Source organism: Schistocerca serialis, chromosome 8, assembly GCF_023864345.2.
Source record: "Schistocerca serialis cubense isolate TAMUIC-IGC-003099 chromosome 8, iqSchSeri2.2, whole genome shotgun sequence".
In the NCBI taxonomy this organism is placed as follows: Eukaryota; Metazoa; Arthropoda; class Insecta; order Orthoptera; family Acrididae; genus Schistocerca; species Schistocerca serialis.
Window position 1 is genome coordinate 497482854 of NC_064645.1, and position 25426 is coordinate 497508279.

Genomic DNA, 25426 nt, shown 5'->3' on the forward strand with positions numbered 1-25426 from the left:
CTTATCACAAACAGCATTAGGAAACTATACTGCAGTCCACCAATTTATTTTATGACAAAAAATACATTTTGGAAAGAAAGGTGTTTGAAAGAAAGAAGTCAGGAAAAACACATAATTACTATGATTAGGGACTTCAAGAAGATAGTTTATATTATGTGAAGAAATAGGTTGGTGTGGGATGAGATGTTAAGAGGAAAACTAAATTATATGTTTCAGACAGTCTGTTCTGGAAAATCAATAAATGATTCAAAGATCTGGACACGACAAGCATAATGAGACAGTCAGAGGTCAAAGACTTACTGGTGAAGAGTGGAAAGAACATCCTCAAAATTTAAAGAAAGCAGATTAGCTAACTAGTACTTACCTTCAGGATACAAGATCCCTAGTACTGCTGATGGATACATTTCAGGTAGAAAATAATAATAGTTGCTTTTTCAATTTTATTCTCAGTTCTTCAGAAAGGAAAGAGGAATATGACTGGGAGAGACTGGAAAAGGGGGATGGGATTTTTCTGGAGGGAGGAGGGGGGGGGGGGGGGAGGGAGATATCAGATCACACAGGCCTAAGATTTTCAGACCCATTTGTTACAAAGATGAGGGAAGGCAAACATGTAGGAAAATGAGGTGGGCAGAGTCAGGCAAATGGCTGACACATAGGTGATCTTGCAGTCAGGCTGTAGTTCACGCAATTGTACTCCATTGGCCGAGTGCACACAGGCAAAAGTGGCCATGCAGTAGAGCCATCTGGCAAATAGCCTACGTTACCCATGCCTGCCAGTGAGCATGAAAAGGGGCAGGCAGAGGCATCCTTTCTCCATTGGACAATGCTGGCAAGCAGATCTAATCTGTGCTTAATTATGCTTAACTTTTGACACACCCTGTTTTAATTGTTTCCTTCACAATTTATGTACAGCCTCTGCGCACTTTATTGTTAAATGTCAGCATCTAGTCTCTTGGTTTTAATTTTTCCATTGATTTTACTGTTGTTTGACTTTTCTGTGCCATATCACTATATTTCATTCCCTCTTTCTGTTTTGCTTCTACCTAGAGCATATTTATTTTTACTTACAGGGTTGCTGCATGTGCTGCAATATATAGTCTCACACGAATCATATACTCACTAATATTAGACATCCCATTCCAAACTATGTATTGTGCTATTATGTCCCTAATACCATCAGTTTTCGTTTCTCATCTCTGTGTAGCTTTTTTCAGTTTATTTCTGTGCAGCATACTGAAATAATTTAAAGGCAATGAATACTTATTTTTACAGGCATAGAAAAGTGATAAGATCCTCTACTACACAATCACCCACAGTTCACTATAAAGTACATGACAGTGCTCCATTTAATTGTACAATGAATGAAGGTTTCTTACTATTCTTTTCATGGGTGGACAGTGGGAAAAATGATAGTATATTAGATTCTGAATGCGTTGTTATTAGTCTAATTTTATCTTTAGTCTCTACAGGAGTGATACAAAGGGGGCTAGAAAATGTTTGTATGTTCTATCCTAAAAAACAGTTATTGGTATTTCCTCCCAGTTGACATTTTCAGCATTTCAATAACACCCTCTCACCAATCAAATAAGTCTGCAGATATTTACATTGGCCTTCTTTCTATGTATATATCCATCTATGATATCCCCTGTTGTTTTGGTTTGAAGTGGATTCCACACACACACACACACACACACACACACACACACACACACACACCAGCAGTATTCTAAGAAGGCCAATACAAGTGCTTTTTTTCACAAGCAAACCACAATTTTCCAATATGCTACAAATCAATCAAACCCTTTAATTTAATGGAAGGAAACATTCCACGTGGGAAAAATTATATATAAAAACAAAGATGAGGTGACTTACCGAACAAAAGCGCTGGCAGGTCGATAGACACACAAACAAACACAAACATACACACAAAATTCAAGCTTTCACAACAAACTGTTGCCTCATCAGGAAAGAGGGAAGGAGAGGGGAAGACGAAAGGAAGTGGGTTTTAAGGGAGAGGGTAAGGAGTCATTCCAATCCCGGGAGCGGAAAGACTTACCTTCGGGGGAAAAAAGGACAGGTATACACTCGCACACACGCACATATCCATCCACACATACAGACACAAGCAGACATATTTAAAGACAAAGAGTTTGGGCAGCTGCCCAAACTCTTTGTCTTTAAATATGTCTGCTTGTGTCTGTATGTGTGGATGGATATGTGCGTGTGTGCGAGTGTATACCTGTCCTTTTTTCCCCCGAAGGTAAGTCTTTCCGCTCCCGGGATTGGAATGACTCCTTACCCTCTCCCTTAAAACCCACTTCCTTTCGTCTTCCCCTCTCCTTCCCTCTTTCCTGATGAGGCAACAGTTTGTTGTGAAAGCTTGAATTTTGTGTGTATGTTTGTGTTTGTTTGTGTGTCTATCGACCTGCCAGCGCTTTTGTTCGGTAAGTCACCTCATCTTTGTTTTTATATATAAACCCTTTAATTTCATTTACCTGCAACTAAACCAGTGCTTTCATCACATTTCATATTCTCACACACTGTTTTCTGTTCACCTCTGTAACTGAGTAATAAACATATCAGACTGCCATGTGGAGGATTCTGGTTCAATCCCTGGCACTGGCAAAGGTATTTCCTTGTTGAGAGGGCTGGAAAGGGAGGCAGTCAACCTTGTGAGACCAATTGAGAAGCTAACTAAATGAGAAGTAGCGACTCCAAGGTCTACAAAGCTGACCATGACCAGGAGAGTGATGTGCTGACCCCACATCCATTCATACTGAATCCTAATGACAACTGGCAGAGGAAGACACTGTGAGCAGTCTGCATCACATGGCCCTCTGGGCCTGATCATGTAGTTACTTTACACATTTATGCTATCAGCTGTATGTATGACAAAACTGACTCCATTTGTGAATCATTACTAGCCTCCAGCACTGCTGCCAGAAACACTTTAAATGTAGAAAGAAAAATATTTCTAGCTTTCAGAACTGTCAGCTCCTTTAGTACGGAAGAAAGAGAGGTCAGTTTGGGAAGATCAGAAAAGAGAGACAGATCACTTTGAGCCCAGTTGAGAGGGACTTACCTGCTGTGGATGAGGGGAAATAAAGGTTAATAATTTTACATTTTATAAGGCTCATAAATTTATATTTGAGTACATAAGGGCTAGCTGCCAGTTGTTGCAGGAGTCTGCTATTACATTAATATGTGACTGGATCAGTGGCAAGTCATAGTTGAATGCTCTGAGGTGGAGGCATCCAAAAAGATACATTAAAATACAGAAAGAACCAGAACTCCACCGACAAACTCCAGAGGTTTTTCAGGGTTGCCTCCTGAGTATTTTCATACAGTCTCGAGCAGCTTGTTACAGAGTTATTGCATTTCATTTGGTTTCTTGTCTCAGTTAGCTTTGTACCTGTGCTGCACTGAAAATAACACATAACAGTGCAAATGTCAATGGTATGTAGCGTGTGTCTTGCCTCCATTCGCTCACGGTAAATACTGTTGACAACAGTAGTACCCATTTTACTCTTCACCTCCAAGCTTGCATCTAATACTGTTCAGTTCTATCTTGGATTTGTTTTTCCAGCTGTGTTAGTTGTATGTTAACAGTGATACACAGCTATGTGGAAAGGTTTACTGATGAAGACTTGGCTGACATGCATTCGTATATGGGTTCACTGAATGCAATGGAAGAATTTTCAATATATAAAGTACACAGCAAATTGGTTACATAAGTTTAATGTAAAAACATGGATCAGGTTTCAGTACCGCTAAGGGTATATTCTTCCGAAGGAAAATCACCTATAATGTTTTAAACATATTAAGAAAATAAATGTCTAAAACACTTAAAACAAGACAATATTGAAAAGGAGAACATGGTATAATACTGTCACTTACATAAATTACATGATGTTAAAATTCTAAACATACATGCTGAGCTAAGGAGCTCAAGACAAACAGTAGAAAATATGGAATAAAGGTCTCCAAGGAAAGAGTAAAAATTGTTACATGGGTACAGCCTGTTAAAAGAGCAGACGTTGGACTGAACATGTAACTAGTTACGATGGCAGGTAAATGTGGTGTAGAGTGTGCTACTTACTGGGAGCCAGTAGCATGATAAATGTTCAACTGTATGACATACGCAACTTTTGCAGTAATACATCAGTCTAGTACATACTTAGATGTTTTAAACAAAATAAATTGTCACCAGAATGAGATTTTCACTCTGCAGCGTAGTGCTAGTTCTGCAAGGTTCGCAGGAGAGCTTCTGTAAAGTTTGGAAGGTAGGAGACGAGGTACTGGCAGAAGTAAAGCTGTGAGGACGGGGCGTGAGTTGTGCTTGGGTAGCTCAGTTGGTAGAGCACTTGCCCGCGAAAGGCAAAGGTCCCGAGTTCGAGTCTCAGTCCGGAACACAGTTTTAATCTGCCAGGAAGTTTCAAAGTAAATTGTGTGTAGTGTAAAAGAAAGGATATACAAAAAACACAAAAGGAATAAGACAATTTTTGTAAAAATGACTACGATAGTGTGTAGCAAATATGAATAAAATGGTTAATTACAAATATGTGTTGATAGTAAAGAATGTGCTGCGGCAGGATTATATCAAGATGTTACAATAGCAAAAGGGGGGCAAATATGTTTTACATCAAATCTGCAAAACAAAATGTAGTACACAATGCTTTCGATGGTGCAATAAGTAACAAAGTACAGAGTCTGTAAAGGAAAGGAAGAAACAACATTTGCAGATGGGAGTGAATGGAACTATGAACCAAAGCATCATATAATTGTAAGCAATGGCTTCAAGGTATTAAAGAAACTTTTGTTTCATAAAAGTAGTTGTTAATTTAAGAGGAGGCCATCGTTACTTACCATATGTCTAAGGATCTCAGGTCCTAGAAGGCATCAAGTTTCAACCATTTCTTCTCTCTATGTAGAATCAATTGCCATTTTGTCTGCTCCTTTTGTACTGTGTCCCAACATTAATAAATGCTCAGCAAAAGTAGAATTACGAACCTTAGTACCTTTCTTTCCTAGCAAGGGTTCCTTACATCTTACATTAAAAGCCCTACAGGTAGGCAATATACTTTATACAGGGTGACTCACCGAAAACATGCACCACAAATACTGTGGAAATGGAAAGTGCTATTGTGTGTGGTTTTCACAGAATGGATTGACAGTCAGGGGCTTGTACTGTTAACTAATAAAGTTTGTATTGCTAGCCAATAAACAGACTGTAGTAATATCTAAGAAGTGTATTTTCATGCAAACATATGCTTTTTAAATGTAAAAATGTCTATTGACATCAACAAACTAAAAATAGGGTAAATCAGAAAGTCAATAGTGTTTGTTGCAGGATTCTAGTGCAAGTCATTTATGAGATATCATACTTTCAAAAGTTTCCACACTGACACTTGTGCAATACCTGTGGTAGCACACACTAACGAACAACACCAGTGCATACACTAGTCATGTGAATTCTGACAAGTAACGAGACAATTGACCTTCACAGCTTGTGTTGAAAATGATCACCAGCAGTGGCAATATACGCTTCCAGTCTGGTATGGAATGACTGCTGCATTTCAGCGGAGATGTCTGAGCAGGCTGCAGTAATAGGTCATTGCATAGCAAACGGGTGTAGTTCGTATGTACTTGTATACAGCGTCTTTCAGCTTTCCTCATAGAAAAAAAATCTACAGGCGTCAGATTTGGTGAATGGGCCGGCCAAAGTACAAATCCTCTGCATCCAATCCAGACATGCTGTAGTACTTTTATGCACTATGGGCCGTATAGCTGACATGTGGGTAATGCATGTCCCTCCCGGTCAGTACAGGAAAATCTTCTAACATCTGTAGAAGATGGTCTGTTTAGAAGTTACAATACTTGTGTACATTCAGTGTTCTGTCTATGAAACAAGGACCTATGAGCGGACAGTTCGCTATCCCACACCACATGTTTACACTCCAGGGACACTGACATTCCACCAAGGATTGTCAACAGACCAATAGTGCATGTTTCAATAGGTTACCTAGACATGATTGGTAAATGTGGCTTGATTACCAAACAAGATATATGATACATCTGGAGTATTCTGTTTTAATGCCCATGTACAGAAGTTAAGACAATTCTTATAATTATGTGATAGCAATGGAACCTATGTTGATGAAGAATGCATAGCACACCTCCCCGTATGATTGCGCTGGAGTTAGCATGCGGATCATCTGCAACAGCAGCAAGAACATTAATTCACCCTCTTCTGTTGTCACTTGTTTCCTTCTGTTACATTGCCTAGTGATACACTACCACTTTCATATAACTGGTTGAAGAGGTTGATAAATAATTGCTGAGATGGTTGACATCTGTTGCGATATCTTGGCACATGCACCGTATGAGAATGAACTCCATTCATCCTACACTCTGCATATACCATGAGCATATCGGCTTTTTCTGCACTGGTAAAACCCATTGTCCACTCACCACCTACTGCTCGGACTGTCACACACTAACTGATTAGCAAGTTGCAGTGCACTCAAGTAACACACAATCACACTGTTAGCAAACATAACAACATCGTACCTAGCAACTATGCAGGTTGAATGGCACGAACAAATGTCGGTCTTGGAACTTTTCAAAATACGGTATGTCATAAATGACCCGTACTAGAATCCTGCAACAAACACCACTGAAATTCTAATTTATCCTACTTTTAGTATGTTAATGTCAATAAGTATTGTTCCATTTAAAAAATCGTGTGTTTGCACAAAAAATACACTTTCTAAGTATTATTACAGTCTATTTATTGGCTAACAATGCGAGCGCCTGATTACCAATCCATTATGTGAAAACCACACATCAATAGTACTTTTCATTTCCACAATACGTCTGACGCAAGTTTTATATTGAAACTTTATTTTCGGTTGCTGCTGTCAGCAATGATTAAAATTATGAGATTTTACCTGCCCATTATCCAAGACTGTTACCAAATACAAAGAAGTCAGAAGAAAAATACTTAACACTGGTATGGCTATCAGTTTTAATAAATGGCGTGAATAAATGGGATTGCCAATGAACTATATAACATCCTTGCTTAATGTCAAGCAGTGCAAGAAATAATCAAAGTATTAAAAGTTCGGTTCCAAAAATTATTTCTGGTAAAGTCAGTTCGCTGCACAAAAAGAAAGATACTTCAGTTGAAGAGGCATATTACTTGTATTTAGAGCTAACAAATGTGTTTTATGAGCTTTTATTTTTCAAATAGACTTGATATGGGACTTTATCAATGACTGGTTAAATAAGTGCAAAAATGCAATGTATGAAAGGAATGAAAAGAGATTAGTTATACTCAACAGCATTATTCCTGTAGCAAAGTGTTGTAATGAAGTTGGCTTTCATAAATCTGATAACAAATTTTTCAGTTGAGTGCTAAATAAGATACAAATAAAAATTACAGAAGAGGAGAATATCCTCTTTAAGAAAGGACTCAAACAGAATGTAATACTTAAAGTTACAGATTCAAATATAGTTGAAAACTTCACTGCTGAACTTAAGATTGGACTCAATAATATAAAAATGGAAAATTCCCAGTAGGTTAGACTAGTCCATGATGTTTGTGACATTTTCAGTAAAAATTAATCTAATGGTCAGTTTCCATAAAATAAACATTTGAAAATAATAAAAAATATTAATGCTGAACTAAAGCAAAACAGAGCCTTTATAACAAAATCTGATAAAGCTAATGCTGTTTGAGGAAAACAAATTTTCTAAACTAGAAGAGGATTCCACTTCCACCTTGAATAAGAAATCAGGGTCTCAGCACGTGATGCAAAAAGCCTGTTAAAAGCATTTCATAAGAAACAAATGACTAACATGAGGCCACAAGTTCCCAGGCTACGTTCTCAGTTCAAGATCTATTAAATTAATCACCCAGTTAATCCAACTGTGAACAGTATTAGCACCAAGTACCGTTAATTAGCTAGGTTTGTTTATGAACGGATTTAAAAATCATATATCTTCCAAAATGATTGTAGCAAATAGTCAGATCTTGGTGAATAAAATTAAAAACTTGGACTGTAACCAAGAGACAAAATTAATATCATTCAACGTTACTAATTTGTACACTAATGTACCACTTCAAACAAAACTAGAAATTGTGCAGAAAAATCTGTGTGCTTTTAAAAAAGCCTTATACAGTTACTGAGAGTGGTAGTTAAATTCAACTATTTTGAATTTAATGGAAAACTTTTAACTACCATATGGGCTTACAATGGGTAACCTGTTAGCGGGTCTTCTAGCAGGCATTTTTATAAATTCACTAGAAGAGAAATTTTTCCAAAGTTATGCTGCCTCAGAATTAGGCATTCAGTTGTACTCGAGGTATGTAGATGATATTTTTATTATATACAATGCAACTAATGAAGGGGTTAAAAACACTTTGAAATATTTCATAATCTTCATGAGGAAATTAGTTTCACTAGTGAATTACAAAATGAAAAACAAGAGCTAAATTATTTGGATCTAAATTTTGCTGTAGCAGATGATAAAATAACTTCTGATGTCTCCCATAAGGCAATGAGTACTGGTCAGATAGTGTCTTCAGATTCAACACATAGTCAGTCCCATAAGACAGCTTTATTTTATTCACTTATTCATCACCCTATAGTCACACAACACTTAGGTAATGTATTGTACAGGATTCAATGAGTATTGATTAAAAAGTGTGACTGCAAAGCTGTTTTCTTCACAAATAATAGTTTACAAAAAATTAATAATATTTAATCCATAGTTTAAAAAATTCAAATGAACCTTTACAAAATTACATGTGGTAGATGCCTGGCATCTTACATCAGACGAACTGGTAGGGCTTTTAACGGAAGATATAGGAAACACTTGCTAGGGAAGAAAAGTACTAATGTTCATCATTCTACTTTCGCAGAGCATTTATCAATATCATGACATAATCCAAAGGAGCAGATGGAATGATAGTTCTACATACAGAGAAGAAAGGGTGGAAATTTGATGTATTGGAAGAACTTGAGATCTTTAGACATATGGTCAGTAATGATGGCCTCATCTTAAACAAATAACTACAGTTATGAAACAAAAGTTTCTTTAATTCCTTTAAGCCACTGCTCATAACTATATGCTGCTTTGGTTCATGTTTCCATTTACTTTCACTCAGAAACGTTGTTTATCCCTTTCCTTTATCAACTCTGTACTTCCTTACTTCTTTAGTGATAGCACTCCAGATGGCATTGTATACCACACTCTGTTTTGCAGATTTTGTGTAAAGCATATCTCCCCCTTGTTGCTCATTGTAACATCATGATAAAATCTTGCTACAGTATGTTCTTTATTCTCAGCACATATTTGTAATTAATCATTTTATTCATGAAACTTCCTGATAGATCAAAACTGTGTGCTGGACCTTTGCCTTTTGCAGGAAAGTGCTCTACTGACCAATGAGAGCAGGCCTTGCAAGTGTCATCAGAGAGCCTCTGTGAAGTCTGGAATTTAGTAGACAAGGTCCTGGAAGAAGTAAAGCCGTGAGGATGGATCATGATTCTTGCTTTGGTAGCTCAGTAGATAGAACACTTGTTCGAGAAAGGCAATGGTCCTGAGTTCGAGTCTCGGTCTAGCACACAGTTTTAATCTGCCAAGAAATTTCATATCATCACACACTCTGCTGCAGAGCGAAAATTGCATACTGGTATTTTTGCTACATACGGTCGTAGTCATTTTTATAAAAATTATTTTATTTCTTTGTTTTATAGTACATACTATTTATTTTGTTTAAAATGTTTAAATATGTTCCCTACTGATATATTACTGTAACAGTTGCATACTCAATACAGTTGAGTGTTTATTGTGCTACTAGCATCCCGTAAGTAGCATGCTCTACACCACATTTACCTGGCATTGTAACTACACTGAAGTGCCAAAGAAACTATTATAGGCATGCATATTCAAATACAAAGATATGTAAACAGGCAGAATACGGTGCTGTGGTCTGCAACACCTATATAAGACAGCCAGTGTCTGGCACAGTTGTTAGATCGATTACTCCTGCTACAATTGCAGGTTATCAAGATTTAAGTGAGTTTGAATGTGGTGTTATAGTGGCACACGAGCGATGTGACGCAGCATCTCTGAGGTAGTGATGAACTGGGGATCTTCCCATATGACCATTTCATAAGTATACCATGAATATCAGGAATCTGGTAAAACAGCAAATCTCTGAGATCGCTGAAGTCGGAGAAAGATCCTGCAAGAATGGGACCAATGATAACTGAAGAGAATCGTTCAACATGACAGAAGTGCAACCCTTCTGCAAATTGCTGCAGATTTCAGTGCTGGGCCATCAACAAGTGTCAGCATGTGAACCATTCAATGAAACATCATCAATATGGGCTTTTGGAGCCAAAGGCCCACTCGTGTATCCTTGGATGACTGCACAATACAAAGCTTTATGCCTCATCTAGGCCCATCAACACTGAGATTGGACTGTTGATGACTGGAAACATGTTGCCAGGTTGGATGAATCTCGTTTCAAGTTATATTGAGCAGATGGATGTGTACGGAGAAGGAGACAACCTCATGAATCCATGGACCATGCATGTTAGCAGGAGACTGTTCAAGCTGGTAGAGGCTCTGTATGGTGTGAGTTTAAACACTTCTGCTGGCCACCAAACTCCCCAGACACAAACATTATTGAGCCTACCTGGGATGCCTTGCAATGTGCTGTTCAGAAGACACCTCCATCCCCTTGTTCTCTTATAGATTTATAGACAGCTCTGCAGGATTCCAGGTGTCAATTCCCTCCTGAACTACTTCAGACATTAGTCGAGTCCATGCCATGTCATGCTGCGGCACTTCTGCATGCTTGTGAGGGCGCTACACGATATTAGACAGTTATACCAGTTCTTTGGCTCTTCAGTGTAGTTGTCACACATTCAGTCCAATGTCTGCTCTTTAACAGGCTGTACCTGTGTGATAATTTTTACTGTTTCTGGTGGAGAACTTTACTCCATATTTTCTGTTGTTTGACTTGATCTCCTTAACTCATTACATATGTTTTCAATTTTAACGTCATGTAATCTATGTAAGCGACAGTTTTATTCCAGGCTCTTGTTTTTAATGTTGTCAATTATTAAATATTTTAGATGTTTATTTTATAACATGTTTAAAATATTATAGGTGATTTTTCCTCTCAGGAAGATACCCTTAGTGGTACACTTAACGATATTGGTCAAGGTTTTTATATTAAACTTATGCATCCAGTTGGTTACATGCTTTATGTACTAAAAATTTATTTATGGTTCCTGCTGTCAGTCATGTTTAAAATTGTGCAATGGAAGAACTCTATGCAGAGCTGTTCCCACAGTGATGGCGGCCACATCACAGTACAGTGTTGTGTCAGGGTTGTTGCATTACTGTGTTGTCTGTCATATATTTGGTTATCACATATTAGAGGCTTCTTCACTATTGTATAGGTATTTTCACAGAGACAAGGATGATTACAGTAACAATCCTAATAAATCATAATCACTGTGGTGAGTTTCCAGAGACCATGTATCCCTCATATTAAAATATTCAGAAGGTATCCCTGAACAGCCTCTGAAAGTTTGTCAGTGGTGTTTTTCTCCCAGTATATATATTGAAAAATTTCAATTTCAGAGAGCTTTTCAAATATTTTTGATACAGAATGACATAATGACACTCAACTTTTTTACAACTGTTACAGTTAATGATGTTTTTCACTTAGTTGCTATTCTTTTAGCTGTACTTTGAAGTGCCAGTTAGCTCCAAGTAGCACAAATTTTGGGGCATATCTTTTATGGAGTACAGCTCTTATAGGGTTCTTAGAGGCTCAACTAGCTGATCACAAGAAAGTCTATGGACGTACCCACAATCATCACATTTTGGTGCTTACAATGAAGGGAACTCAACAGTGCCGGAACCTTCACTATCAAATCCCTACCTCTGTACATCTCTATTATGCTTTGATGTTTCAGTTTCGATACTGTTAATGGTTCTCTTTTGTTACTGGCATTGGCCATTCTGTCTACTGTAGCAAAGGCACATTAAATTTGTGGAAGTGTTGCTAGAGTGCACTAAAGCCCACGTCACCTAGGACGGTGCTTCCGTGCATAGAGGCAGAGCAGAAAGGAAGGGCGAGGGGATGAGAACTGCGCATGCGTGGCAGCAGAGAGCGAGCAAAAGAAGTCCACATTGCTGAACTGCATTGCTGAGGATAACAGTCAGGCTCGTTTGCATATAGTACATTGCATTATACATGCTCACACAGCTTTGTGATGATGTGAAGTACTATTTTTCTCAAAATGACATTGAAACTCCTTGCAATAATTACCATTTATTGCAATTTGAACAGCATTATAAGTAAAAATTTAATACACAACAAAATTAACTTCAAGCATAAACCAAAATCATTATATCTGCTTGACAATTGCTTCTGCTCAATAGAATTTTTAAAAATGTGTAACGTGTGTGTGTGTGTGTGTGTGTGTGTGTGTGTGTGTGTGTGTGTGTGTGTGTGTGTGTTTTTGACAATAGTTAAGTGTAATCACTGCGTGTAAAAAAGAATTAGTGGTAGAAAAGACTAATGTAAAAGACTATCATGAAAATGGTCAGTAAGTTGTCATATTTTTGTTGTTGTTAATGGGCATTATGAATGTAAGCTAACACGTTCGATATTACAGTGAGAGAACACATTTATAATCCATTGAACAAGCAAACAATTAACTGTCATCTGTGGATAACTCCAGGAAATCTGACCAATAACATCAGAAACCACCGATATCTCGACAGGTAACATTTACTGTCATTTTAAGGTCTTATCCAGTTCATACCTTGAAAATGACAGAGGTTTACAACAAGGTGGGAGAAGCGTAACTTCTCCTTGGGCAATATGTTGAACATTATAGTCTGCATAATTAAAAGGTTACAAAGTCCTAATCAAAAAGGCTAGGAAGTTCTCCTTATCATGTATGCAACTGATATGTTGACAAACACATTTTTTAAACCACAAGTCTTTAAAACTAAGAAATATAATTACTTTGTTCCAAAGTCTACATCATAATACCATCGTCACTTCTATTAGAGTCTGTTCCTGAACAATCTGATTTTAAATTTACAATGACAGGTTCAAGACTTATATCCATCATCATATCCCTGTCAAATTCTTATTGTGAAGCTTTTCAGCATGCTACACAGTCTGTGTCCACACTACAGACGGGATGTTGCCTGTTGCCTCATTGTCTATTGCCTCATGCAAAAGCAATTCACTGTATGTTTATCTTGAATTTTTCTTTTCTTTTTCTCCCATGTAGCCTTGAAATCCTTTGCCCAAATTAATTCCATGGGGCACATGGGTAAACACAAAACTGTGTGATCCCATTCACATGCAAGGAATTCAAGTTTGTATGTTCTGTCATGCGACTTGTACAGTATAAATTAACAAGCTGCAGGAGATCAGCACGAGTCTGGTTTACACGGTGCTTAATATTTTTATTTTTAAACTGGGGAAAAACATCAACTTTTCTGATGTTTCTACTTGATTTTTTCTCTATAACAGTTGAATTATAACTGGCAATGACTGACTTCGAAGCAAGGTATGACAAGAATTTTGAATCACGTCATGAAACTGACAGCATTCATTGCCGAATGGTAATCACTGCTGTTTTTCTTGCACATAAATACAAGTTTATTCTCAGAAATAAAACCAGAAGAAGAGTCAGCACACAGAATAATTATCCGAGAACCTATCCATGTGAGAACTTTAAAACTGCCAGTACCATAACTCATTTTCCACGAGATTTTCTTGGAATGATTCTAATTGACCCATGTTTCATCAAGGTAATACACTGTTGAACTATCTCCTTCTCTTGTATTGTGGATCTTTATATCAGATATAGTTCATGCTGCAACTAGGTCACTTCTTTGAACAAAAAACTTTCTTCTTAACATATCTGAACCAACATCTTTTAAAATTCTTTACCTTGGTGAAGCCTGCATAACTGTAACATGTTTTTGTTATGTCAGGCATTCATCATCCACATGGAGCACTTTAAAACATCGTTGCTAAAACTATCCATTTGTGTTACAGGTTCCTTGCGATTTCGATGCTTTCTAGGCGACACAAAACCAACTGTTTCTATGGTTTCTACAGCTCTGACACTTTCCTTTACAATTCTCTTTACAGTTCTCTTGGCCAACACCACATGGTTCAGGAGTCCATACTTGTGTTTTCCAATGTCAACAGTAGGAAACCTGCTTTTAAATCATGTTTGAAACAGTTATAAATGGGGAAATAATCCGCCTCGTCTGCTTGTGAAGCACTTCACGTTTATTGTCGTCACCTGACTTTTTTTTAATCTCACTTGAACATTTACAAGATACACATTCACAGCTATACTGCTGCAAGAAAAAAAAGGAAACAAAAAAATTGATAGTTGAATGAATAATTCGGTTGTCATGAAGTGCGGCAACAGTGCAGTATGTAGGAGCTAGATTCTCGCTCTCTAGCTATAACTCTCTGCTAGCTGCTCGGAAAGAGAATGAATATTATTGGCCACCAGTGGCTAGCAAAGGAGGATGTGCAGAATGGCTGAAAATTGGGCCACCTTCTTACATGACGTGAACAACAGTATACAGTAACATTTGAGTGTCACTATCTAGCGAGAGTTTCATGAGGGGTTAGATAAAATAAGGGTATGAGAGATGTGTTATTACTTTCGGTTGCTAACAAATTCCTTGCTTGCTACTTGGATTTGCTTCATAAAGAATGTTATTTATGATAATTTTTACTACCATTACTTCAGGAACATTCTGATGGTTTTTGCAGTACATGCACTCAATAAAACTGCCAAAAACCTGTATCTTGAGACATAACTGAGGGGGAAAAATAGGTAGGCCTCTCCAGCACTTGAGATTTGGCTATAATGGTAACAGATTAACAGACTTCCCCAATTCAGAAATCACAAGCCACATGTGGATTTGATATTACTTAAATTTTTAACAAATAACTCTTTGCCATAGCTGCACCATAATCTGCAGGAAGTCTAAAACAGCACCTAATATTTCCTGGTAAGTTATTAATGTGGGTATTAATTTCTTCACCAATGAAGATGAAATAAATATTCCAGAATTTGAATCAACAACAGCTGCCAACATGAGTAACTTAGAGGTAGATATCCTCAGTATAGCAAAGTATCTTAAATCACTTGATAAAGTAAATCCTCCAGTACAGACTGTATACCAATTAGATTCCTTTCAGAGTATGTTGATACAATATTGCCATACTTAGCAGTCATATACAACCACTCGTTCAATAAAAGATCCGTACATGAAGTTGCACAGGTCACACCAAAACTCAAGAACGGAAACAGAAATAATTTGCTGAATTACAGACCCATATCACTGTCATCAATTTGCATTAGGATTTTTGAACATATACTGTGTTTGAACATTATGAATTACCTTGAAGAAAACAGTCTGTTGATAAATAGTCAGCATGGATTCAGAAAAAATAGTCTTGTGAAATGCAACTAGTTCTTTATTTACATGATATAAGGAGTGTTCCTGAAAAGGGATCCCAAATTGATTCCGTATTTCTAGATTTCCTAAATGCTTTTGACGCTGTTGCTCACAAGTGAATTCTAATCATATTGTATGCCTCAGTTGTGGAATGGATTTGTGACTTACTGTAAGAAAGGCCACAGTTCGTAATTCATAACTGATGGAAAGTCACTGAGTAAAACAGAAATGATACCTAATGTTCCACAAGGTAGTTTTACAGGCTGTCTGCTGTTCCTAATCATATAAGTGATTTAGGAGACAACTTGAGCAGCCCTCTTAGATGGTTTGCAGATGATGCTGTCATTTACCGTCTAGTAAAGACATCAGAAGATCAAACCAAACTGCTAAGTGATTTAGACAAGATATCTGTATGTTGCAAAAAGTGGCAACTGACTCTAAATAATGAAAAGTGAGAGGTCATCCACATGAGTACTACAAGGAATGCATTAAATTATGGTTACATTGTAAATCAGTCAAATCTAAAGACTGTTAGTTCAATAAATACCTATGATTTACAATTATCAACAACTTAAAATGGAACACTCATATAGATAATGTTATGGGGCAGGTGAACCGAAGACTGTTTTATTGGCAGAACACTTGCCAGGAATCCCCTGAGTGCGAGATTGCAAAAGGCCAATGATGTTTACAGTATTCGATGCCCCACATATTGTCTACCATGCAACCACAACATTGCCTGCTAATAGCAACAGGGGGGTGGAACTGGAGGTATCCAATGCCGAGCACAGCATGAGACTCAGAGCATAGTTGAACTGCCTAGTCAATGAGTAACTCAACAGTGCTACAGTGCTAGTGGTGTTGATACAAAGCAGAGCAATGGCAATGATAGGTAGAGCAATATTGCATTATACTACAGCAACAGTTGCCAAAACTGACATTTCATCAGCAAGGAATCCAAGGAATTTCAAAAAGTGGAAAAGAAGTGGTAAAGAGGTGGTAGACAAAATATTAGTGTTTCTGCAAGATTTGTCAGTGGAATGTGTGGTGCTGTACGCTTGACTGTGTGGACAATGTACAGAGGAGTGCAATGATGACGATACATGCTTAACAAGTGAAAATAATATTGAAACAAGTGTCAAGCCATGTAGGTCATCATTCTTGTGGGACAGAGAGCCACAAATCATGTCTCCAGTGAAACGTAGTCAAGGACAATCATTGTCCAAGGGGCAGGTACTAAACATAATTAAGTGCATTGAAGATCATACACAGCATAGTGAAAAAACAATTGTGAACAGATATTGAATAAGGCCACAGCAATATAACTGTGTAGTGCATACAAAAAGCTATGGATACACACAGAAAGATAAGGTGCATTTTTTACAAAAACTGGTGTTCGTGCATTTCAAGAATGCTCGATACAATTAACAGGTTGTGGGTGATAGTGACCTACTATGTTACTCACATCAGATTGCACATGACATAGGTTACAGTAACTTCAAGGGAAGCAGTGGATGGTTGCATAACTTCAAACAGTGCTATAGAATTGGAAGATGTAAGATAATGAAATTTCAAACAAAGCATAAACTTGACGATGCACAGCAAGCTGCAAAATTGGCCCAAACATTTGTAGATGAGATAAACAAACTTAGCCGATCATTTAGTAGGGAATTTATTTTTAACTTCAATCAATCGGGATTTGATAAGGAAATATATTTAAAAGGAACCCTGGAAATTAGAGGTATCAAGAGAGTTGTGTCAACATCAGCTAACATTAATGCCTTAGTGTTATTCACATAAAATTATGCCGACCGAGAATCTGAATGGTAAATTGGCTTGAAAGTTATTTATTGTGTGTGAGAAGATGGAGGTGCTCTGCCCCCTACGATTCTTTCTCATGTACGTGATCTTGCAAGGGCAGTGGGGAATATTTATGTCACAGCAAGCAACAGTGGGAAAATGGGCATAAGAGAACCACAACTATGGTATGAGTATCATTTTCTGCCAATAGCTCATCAAAATAATTTGAATTGCTTGATACCTGGCCTGCGTATAAAAATCATACTCCATTAGAGCAAACTATCCCTCCTGAAAAGTGTAAGATGTTGCAGCTCATACCACCTACGACCAGTGGATAAATTCAGCCTCTAGATGTTTGTTTTTCCATGCCTACACAAGATATTATCACAATATCTGCAGCTATGCCTTAATGGATAGCCAGTTTCACGATAAGCTCCATGACCGACTGTTTCACATTCGGTTGCATGCCATCAGTTACCACCATCCTATTACACCAATATGATTCTATGTGCACTCTTTAAGAGTGGATATCTAGCTGAATGTCCTGCACGGTTTGTAACTTCCAAGGAGTTGCCTTCGATCCTGATGGTGCATAACTTTGTTATTTATTTATTTCTTGTTCCGTAGATCCAGTTAGTGAGTCAATCACAAGGATATGGAACGTGTCAAATTGTACAGGTTTCAATTTAAACTTACAATAAATACAAGGGCAATTCAATGGCAAATTGTACATAGTTTAAGTAAGACATACTATAAATACAGTAACAGATACAATGTCAGCTAGATAACATAACTACCATTTGACAGAAAAAGGAGTTTCAAATAAAGGTTAAAGGTTAAAGATAAGAGCACAAAGTTAAATCAGATATTAGGCCTACAAGAGTAAATCACTGTGGTGTGCCATCTTTTATTCCCTGTTCATGCACTGGTGCAAGTTAATGGTTTGTTTTCAACATTTATTGAATGTCAACAGTGTCCATTTTGTGAACGTGAAGTGTAATACATATATCCCATAGAATGTTGATCTCTGCACCTCTCAGTCACTTATTTTCTGTCATCTTGCTGATGCACATTAGCAGCTAATATTTTTTCTGTCATAACTGTTAACACAACACTTTCAGATGAGCCTTACTAAAGATTTAATTTGTGAACCATCCTCACATTAGCCTTAAGTGATTCATGGTAATCATGAAAAACATAAATCTGAATGGCCAGAGGAGGATTTGAACCCCACTTCTCCTGAGGCAGAGTCCACTCTCACCATTTTTCTACTTTGCTTGATTAGTATGGCAATGAATTGAAAGTTTTTTCTACATTGGCTGCTGACAGCATACATTGAGACCTAAAAGCTGGTGTTTCTGGAATCTATGTCAGATGCCTATTTAAAGGTAATTTTGTCTCAAATAGATCATTATGTTTGAACTCAGAATATATTCTAGAATTTTCCAGAAACAGAGATGAATGGTTAAGATGGTAATTTTGAGAATATAGGCTACCACTTTTCTTGTAGAAGATTGCAACCTTTTCTCTTTTCTATTCATTAAGAACAGTTTTATACACAAGAGTCTAGTTAAGAATGAAGGTAATTTAGTTGCAAATTATATTTGACTGATGTGGCAGTGGAATGTTGGCAACAGTTCATGAAGTAATATTTGGAGACAAAATTTGAAACTTCAACTTACTTTTTGCTTTTGTCTGTCTCAGTGTTTGTGTCATTTCAGAGTATGTGGGTGTGGACAGAATAGCCACAAAATTTACCTCTTAATTTGAAAAGTGTACACCAGTTGCACCACAAAAAAATTAACACTTACCTTAGGTTGCGGTGGTGGTAGAACTGCTAATGATGGCAAATGCAGAGAACAGAAAGGATAGCCAAAAGAAACAGGAAGATTATAATTTAAAGTACTATTAACTGCAGAGTTCAGTTGCCTGAGACTGCAGTCGTGTGTGTGAGATACATTTTCGTGAATGTGTGTGTGTGTGTGTGTGTGTGTGTGTGTGTGTGTGTGTGTGTGTGTGCATGCGTGGGTGTGCGCGCGCGCCCGTGTGTATGTCTATCTATGGTTGACAATGGCCGTAATGGCTGAAAGTTATAAGAGAGTCTTTCTGTTGTGCCTATCTGTGACTCAGCATCTCTGCTACATGGTGAGTAGCAACTTTCCTCTCATAACACTGATAATATCTAATGACATTGAGATGGCTGACAAAATACTTGCTAGACTGATTCGTGGATATTGCTCATCAGTCGGAGACCATTATCCACTTATCCAACTGGATTAATAGAGGAGGTAGACAATATCCAACAAAGAGCAGCATTTTTCATCATGAGATTGTTTAGTTGGCATGATAGCATTATGGAGATGCTCATCAAACTCCAGTGGTAGACACTACAAGAGAGGCACTGTGCGGCACAGAGAAGCTTACTGTAGGAATTCTGCGAGAGTACATTTCAGAAAGGGTTGGACAATGTATACTTCCTGCCACATACATCTGGCGAAATGACCACAACCAGAAAATTTGAGAAATTAAAGATAATATTGAGGTCAGATGACAATCATTATTCCCATGTGCCATTCAGGAATGGAACAAGAGAAGGGGGGATCAGTTAGTGGTGCCAGAAATACCCTCCACCACACACCATCAAGTGATTTGTGGAGTATAGATGTAGATGCAGAGGTTATTAGCGTTGGAATATGAGTTCAGACAGACTTCTATGGTGGAAGGACTTGATCGTCATCCTTCTAAAAGACCTAAGCAGCACTGGGTTTGCCTTCAGTGATTTATGGAAACTACAGAATGCCCTGTCTGTTGCAGCTGGTATGGTCACCATACTAGAAACTATATGCTGGAGATATCGACATTACCTAGACATTGTCAACTGCATGTGTGAATGTGAGAAAACTGCACATTTGTGCAAAAACTTACTGTAATTCTTATATAATATTGACAGGACCATTTGATGTATATAAAAAATTAAAGCTATAATACACTATAAAAAAGGAGGTGAACATTTTTCAGGTGATTCTGGTATTCTGTTCCAAGTCATATGCCAAATTATTGCTGATATAGCTACATGCATAGCTTAAATTCTGTCTCTGAGCTACACACCGGTGGTCCAGGCATGCCGTGGAGACCAGGCTGTCCCCGCTGACCAGGAGGTCCTGGCAGGCCAGGAGTGCCATCCTTCCCAGGCATACCCATGGGACCCGGTGGGCCTTCTGGCCCTCTCTCTCCAGCAGCACCTCGTTCACCTGGCTGAAATGCATTGGAAGAAAATGAGACCATTATACATACAGAAACACTCAGTCCAGATATGTGGACTGTTTCTTCTTCATGTTTTAAAATAAGATTTTACCTTAAGTCTTAAATCCTATATACTGATACCATTTTAGCTAAGAAACAATAAATGAACAAGGCAGTCTTATCCTTAGTGTCAATACGTTACAAGTTTTCTAACCAGCCTTTTTGCACATACAATTGTAGCTGCATCAGTTTACTGCTTATTTATTTCTTTATTTATTTATTATCATCCCAATGATCACATTTGTGATATAGGATTTATCAGGGTACATTTTAACAACTATATAATATCTTTACAAAATTTTTATCTGTGTTGAATTCATGTTTAATACAATATACAACTAATAAGTGTTTTTATAACATAATTTCTTATGTGATTGACAGACATATTCACTGATGTAATTTCATTTGTCACATTAACTTAAACATATATTCTTATACAGTTGTGCAGAGATATTCACTTATGCTGTAATAACATTTGTTAAGCATGTGGTTCTTTATAACCGTTTCAAATTTATCCTCATTTTCCAGCTCTTTGATATGTTTTGGTAGTGCATTAAAAAGTTTGATGCCTCGATTACATACATGTTTCTGATTTCGGGTCCTTGTTACAGCTTGTATGTGGAGATCTTTACACTGCCGTGTATCGTAATTATGGTAGTCTGTATTGGTTTTCATTATGTCCTGATTTCTTTTGATCACCAACAGACATTTCAGAAAGTATAATGAAGGAATTGTTAAAATTTTCAATGCTGTAAAAAGGGGCCTACAATGTGTTTGAGGTAGGCTCTGGGTCATTATCCGAATAGTGCGTTTTTGTAATTTGAAAATCTCATGTAGCGACAATTTGTTTTTCCCCATAATACTATCCCATAGGATGCAATGGACTGAAAATAGCCAAAATATACTAATCTGGTACAGTCATTACTACAAACTCTTGATATCATTCTAAGTATAAAACATGCTGAATTTAGTTTTAGTGCTAAGCTCACCACATGGTCCTTCCAGTTAATCTTATCATAAATGTGCATACCCAGGAATTTTGCACACTGTACTCTTTCAAGTTGTTTGCCATCCATGGTGGAATTTAGGTTGTCATGTTCACTTATTTTTCCATATTGCACATAATTAGGTTTTTTTTTTCATTCAGTGTTAGCTTGTTAGCACTAAACCATTTTTGTATATCTTGTAGGACATGGTCCACAGTACTGTGCAATGACTGCTTCATATCACTAACTATTAAACTAGTTTATGAAACATAACCTACAAGTAATTCTGTTTCAGTGACCTGACCAGCGAATATAGTGCAACATTATTTGAAGAAATCTGGAATTTATTAAAGATACTAAGCTAAACTGTATAATTCCATCTCAGTGTGTCAATTGAATACTTCTGATTTTTGATGAAATTTACAGTGTTCTTGGACCAACATTAAACTTTAGGTACAACAGCATTCCACACCCTTTAGTGTGCTACAAAGTGTGTTTCTCATTGAAATTAGTTTCTTTCACATTCTCTCTCTTTTTTATTTAATATGACTATAAAGTCAAAAAAGTGTCAGCTGTGATAGCTTATAATTTTATTTTCATGTGTAATTTATTACTGCTTCTTCATTTATATCTGATTTACATTTGTATTGCATGTGCTATGCAGTATGGAAGATATGCTATGGTGATGTTACTGCTATTGTTTATTGCAGTATGGAAGATATGCTGTGGAGATGTTACTCTTTCATATTCCCATTTCTTAATGGATATTGTGCACAAACTACAATTATTTAATGCAGTGGCTCATATCCCAATGAAAAACTGTGTGTGTGTGTGTGTGTGTGTGTGTGTGTGTGTGTGTGTGTGTGTGTGTGTGTGTAAACAATGGCATTGCATTGTGCTGTCTCACAAATGTCAATGAACACTGAGGAAAATTTTTCACTTCCTGTACCTCTCTGCAGACAGAATTTAGAGTATGCTCAGTCCATTTTATAAATTTTTATATAGCCTGTGAACATGCACAGTGCCATTTTAGTTGCTTTTGTCACATTAAATATTGCCATAAAATCTTATATAAAGTAACCCATCTGTGATGATAACTACACAGCATTTTTTGGCAGCTTGTAACACATTCAAAATATGCAATGTTGCATGTTTGCAACCATAGGGAGAAAGAGGTGGAGCAATAAACTTTGTCTGAAACATGAGAAATTTACTTTTCATTCCACATGTCTGTCTGCTTGTCTGTGCTGCCTCTATCTGGTGAGCTGTGATCGATCTAAATACAAATATTTTATTTCATCTTGGATTTTCTAATATTGCAAGGAGAGATCAGGCAGCACAGATCATTGGCCAGTACTGGCCAGGCAGTGTTTCTCAGAAACTATAAGAGATGGTAGCACATACTTTCCATCAGCATTTTCTTGTAGCTACTAACATATGTTGAAAAATATAGTTAACTTTACTCTTGCATTACATGCCAAGGCTGTTGGAAGTTATTTTCTGCTGGATGTGATCTGTGCCACTTAAAATCAAAGTCATAATACGATGGACAATTTGGTTAAGCAGTTTTATAAACACAATTTCATTTGATACACCTACACTATATTATAATGTAATTGGATAGATAAAAAATCTACTCACCATGCAGTGGCAAGAGAACACACACATATAAAAAGGGTTTTACTTATGCAAGCTTTCGGAGACAGAGGCCTCTTCTTCCAGCAGAAGGATTGAAGCAGAAGGAAGAGAGGTGAACAGAAAGGAACTAGAGAGGCCTAGAAAAAGGGGTACAGTTCAGAAAAGTCATCCAGAACTCCGGCTCAGGGGAGACTTACCGGACAGGATGACAAGGAAAGAGTGATTGTTGGGGACTGCACTGGACAAGATTTGAAAATGTGAGAGCTTAAAGGTGGAAGACAGGGTGATATTTGAGACATGGATTACTGCTAAAACAGCATGCACAAGTTAATAAGAGTGAAAAGCTAAGAGCATTGTATGTAACAGAAGTGGGAAGGAGATTGCAAAAAACAGATTGTTTATAGTGTTTATACAACCATACTAACCAGTCCAGGAGGTCCTGACTGTCCTCTTGGGCCTGCTATACCACGCACCAAGTTATCATCGAGTGAGATTGTATTTGGAATGTAATTACTTTCACCAGGTGGGCCAGGTGGCCCTGGAGGCCCTGGGGGGCCTGATGGACCTAGAAATCCTGGAAGCCCTGGAGTTCCAGGAGGTCCAGGCAATCCCTGTGGACCCTACAATAACAAATCCTCCACTGTACAGCTTCTATCACATGTTAAAGGTTTATTAACAATGGTACACTTGAATGTTGTAGTGATCATTCATGTAAATATAAATAAAGGAGTTATAGAAATGCAAATTTTAATAATTTCAACATCTGTACCAAATTAAAATTTTGACCTGGACAGAAACATCAAATTGTGCCTTTGATTACTGTAAGAAAGTACCTGCTAATGGAACTATCTGATCAAGTATCATGACATCAACCTGCTTTTCTCTGTTAGAAAATACTTAATTTAGGACTCACAACTAATTCCCAGCCCCTAAACTGTTTTACACATAGCAGTTTGAGTGGGAAGTCCTGTATCTGTCTATAATTGGGAAATTTCTACCCAGTGGAAATGTTGTTATTGAGTCCAAACATACAGCTGTCATTAGAAAACATATTACTACAAATATGGTTGAAATTTTCAGTTCAGCACTCTCAAATCTAAATGCAAATAACATGCCATATTGACAAGACATGTGTATAGTTGCCAAAAGTAGACAATAATTTCAAATCAGAAAAACATAAAATCTGAAAGAGTCTTTCAAACATAGGCTGATTTTAACATTAACTTTTCTATTTTATATGTTACCTGTTGCAGTAAAGACTTCTTTCATACCAATGGAATTCTTATGTCATGAAATAGTAACTGTCTTAAGCTTACCATTGCACCTGGTAAACCCCTAGGACCAACTGGTCCCTGTAGACCATCATCACCCTTGTCTCCTTTGAATCCTGGTTTCCCCATGATACCTGGAAGCCCATGTTTTCCAGGTGGTCCCTGTTGCCACAAAAATTGGCATCATTACAAACAGCACATTTAACACATTATAAAATCTGAATCACTTTTTGTTCATAAGAGTACAATAAAAGTAAGCTTGCTGGTGGCATCAAAATTTTGAAAGAGATGTACAAATGTAAGACAGCTAAAAAACTTGAATATACATCTAACAGGAGCTTTTAAAGAGTTGTTCTTTTCCATGTTTCTGAAAACTGCATCTCCCTTGATTACAGCTACATTATTAACAAAACACAACATGTACTTGAACACCACAGACTTCATCCTGTAACAGGAAATCATCCTTCAAGTATTTTTCTAGGTTATATTGTTAATTATGAATAGGTCCCCAGAAAATTAAGCACAGTGTTCTATTGAGGCTTGACATAATAACAATAGTAGCAATAATTCTAAAACAAGCATGAAAAGTGATGTTAATTGTGAAATCTAGAAGCACTGCAACCAAAATACAGCAAAAAAATGGAAACAGATTACCCACATAGGAATACTTCATTTATGACTTACAACTGACCCCATAGAATGTAAGACAGTTTGTTGATGCATTAATGCTTCATCTGGACGCATTACTCACAATTAAAAAGAGGTGTATGTAGATACACTACCTTGAAATTTGTTAGCAGGTGGAGAAATTTTACTGAATGAAATCAGAAATTTATTCACCTGAAGAATTCATATAAATATGCTTTTGCAACAGTAATTCCA

The 25426-nt window shown here is 37.2% G+C and overlaps 1 protein-coding gene across 1 annotated transcript in view; it reads right to left on the reverse strand.

Annotated features, from left to right (window-relative positions):
* LOC126417090 (collagen alpha-1(IX) chain-like) overlaps nucleotides 1-25426 on the reverse strand; it is a 317794-nt gene that overhangs the window by 48137 nt on the left and 244231 nt on the right. The window contains exons 16-18 of the mRNA XM_050084985.1: nucleotides 24590-24706; nucleotides 23699-23893; nucleotides 20455-20601 (exon numbers count right to left, since the gene is read on the reverse strand). Of these exons, the coding sequence (XP_049940942.1) occupies nucleotides 20455-20601; nucleotides 23699-23893; nucleotides 24590-24706 (459 nt within the window). The remainder of the gene's footprint in view (nucleotides 1-20454; nucleotides 20602-23698; nucleotides 23894-24589; nucleotides 24707-25426) is intronic.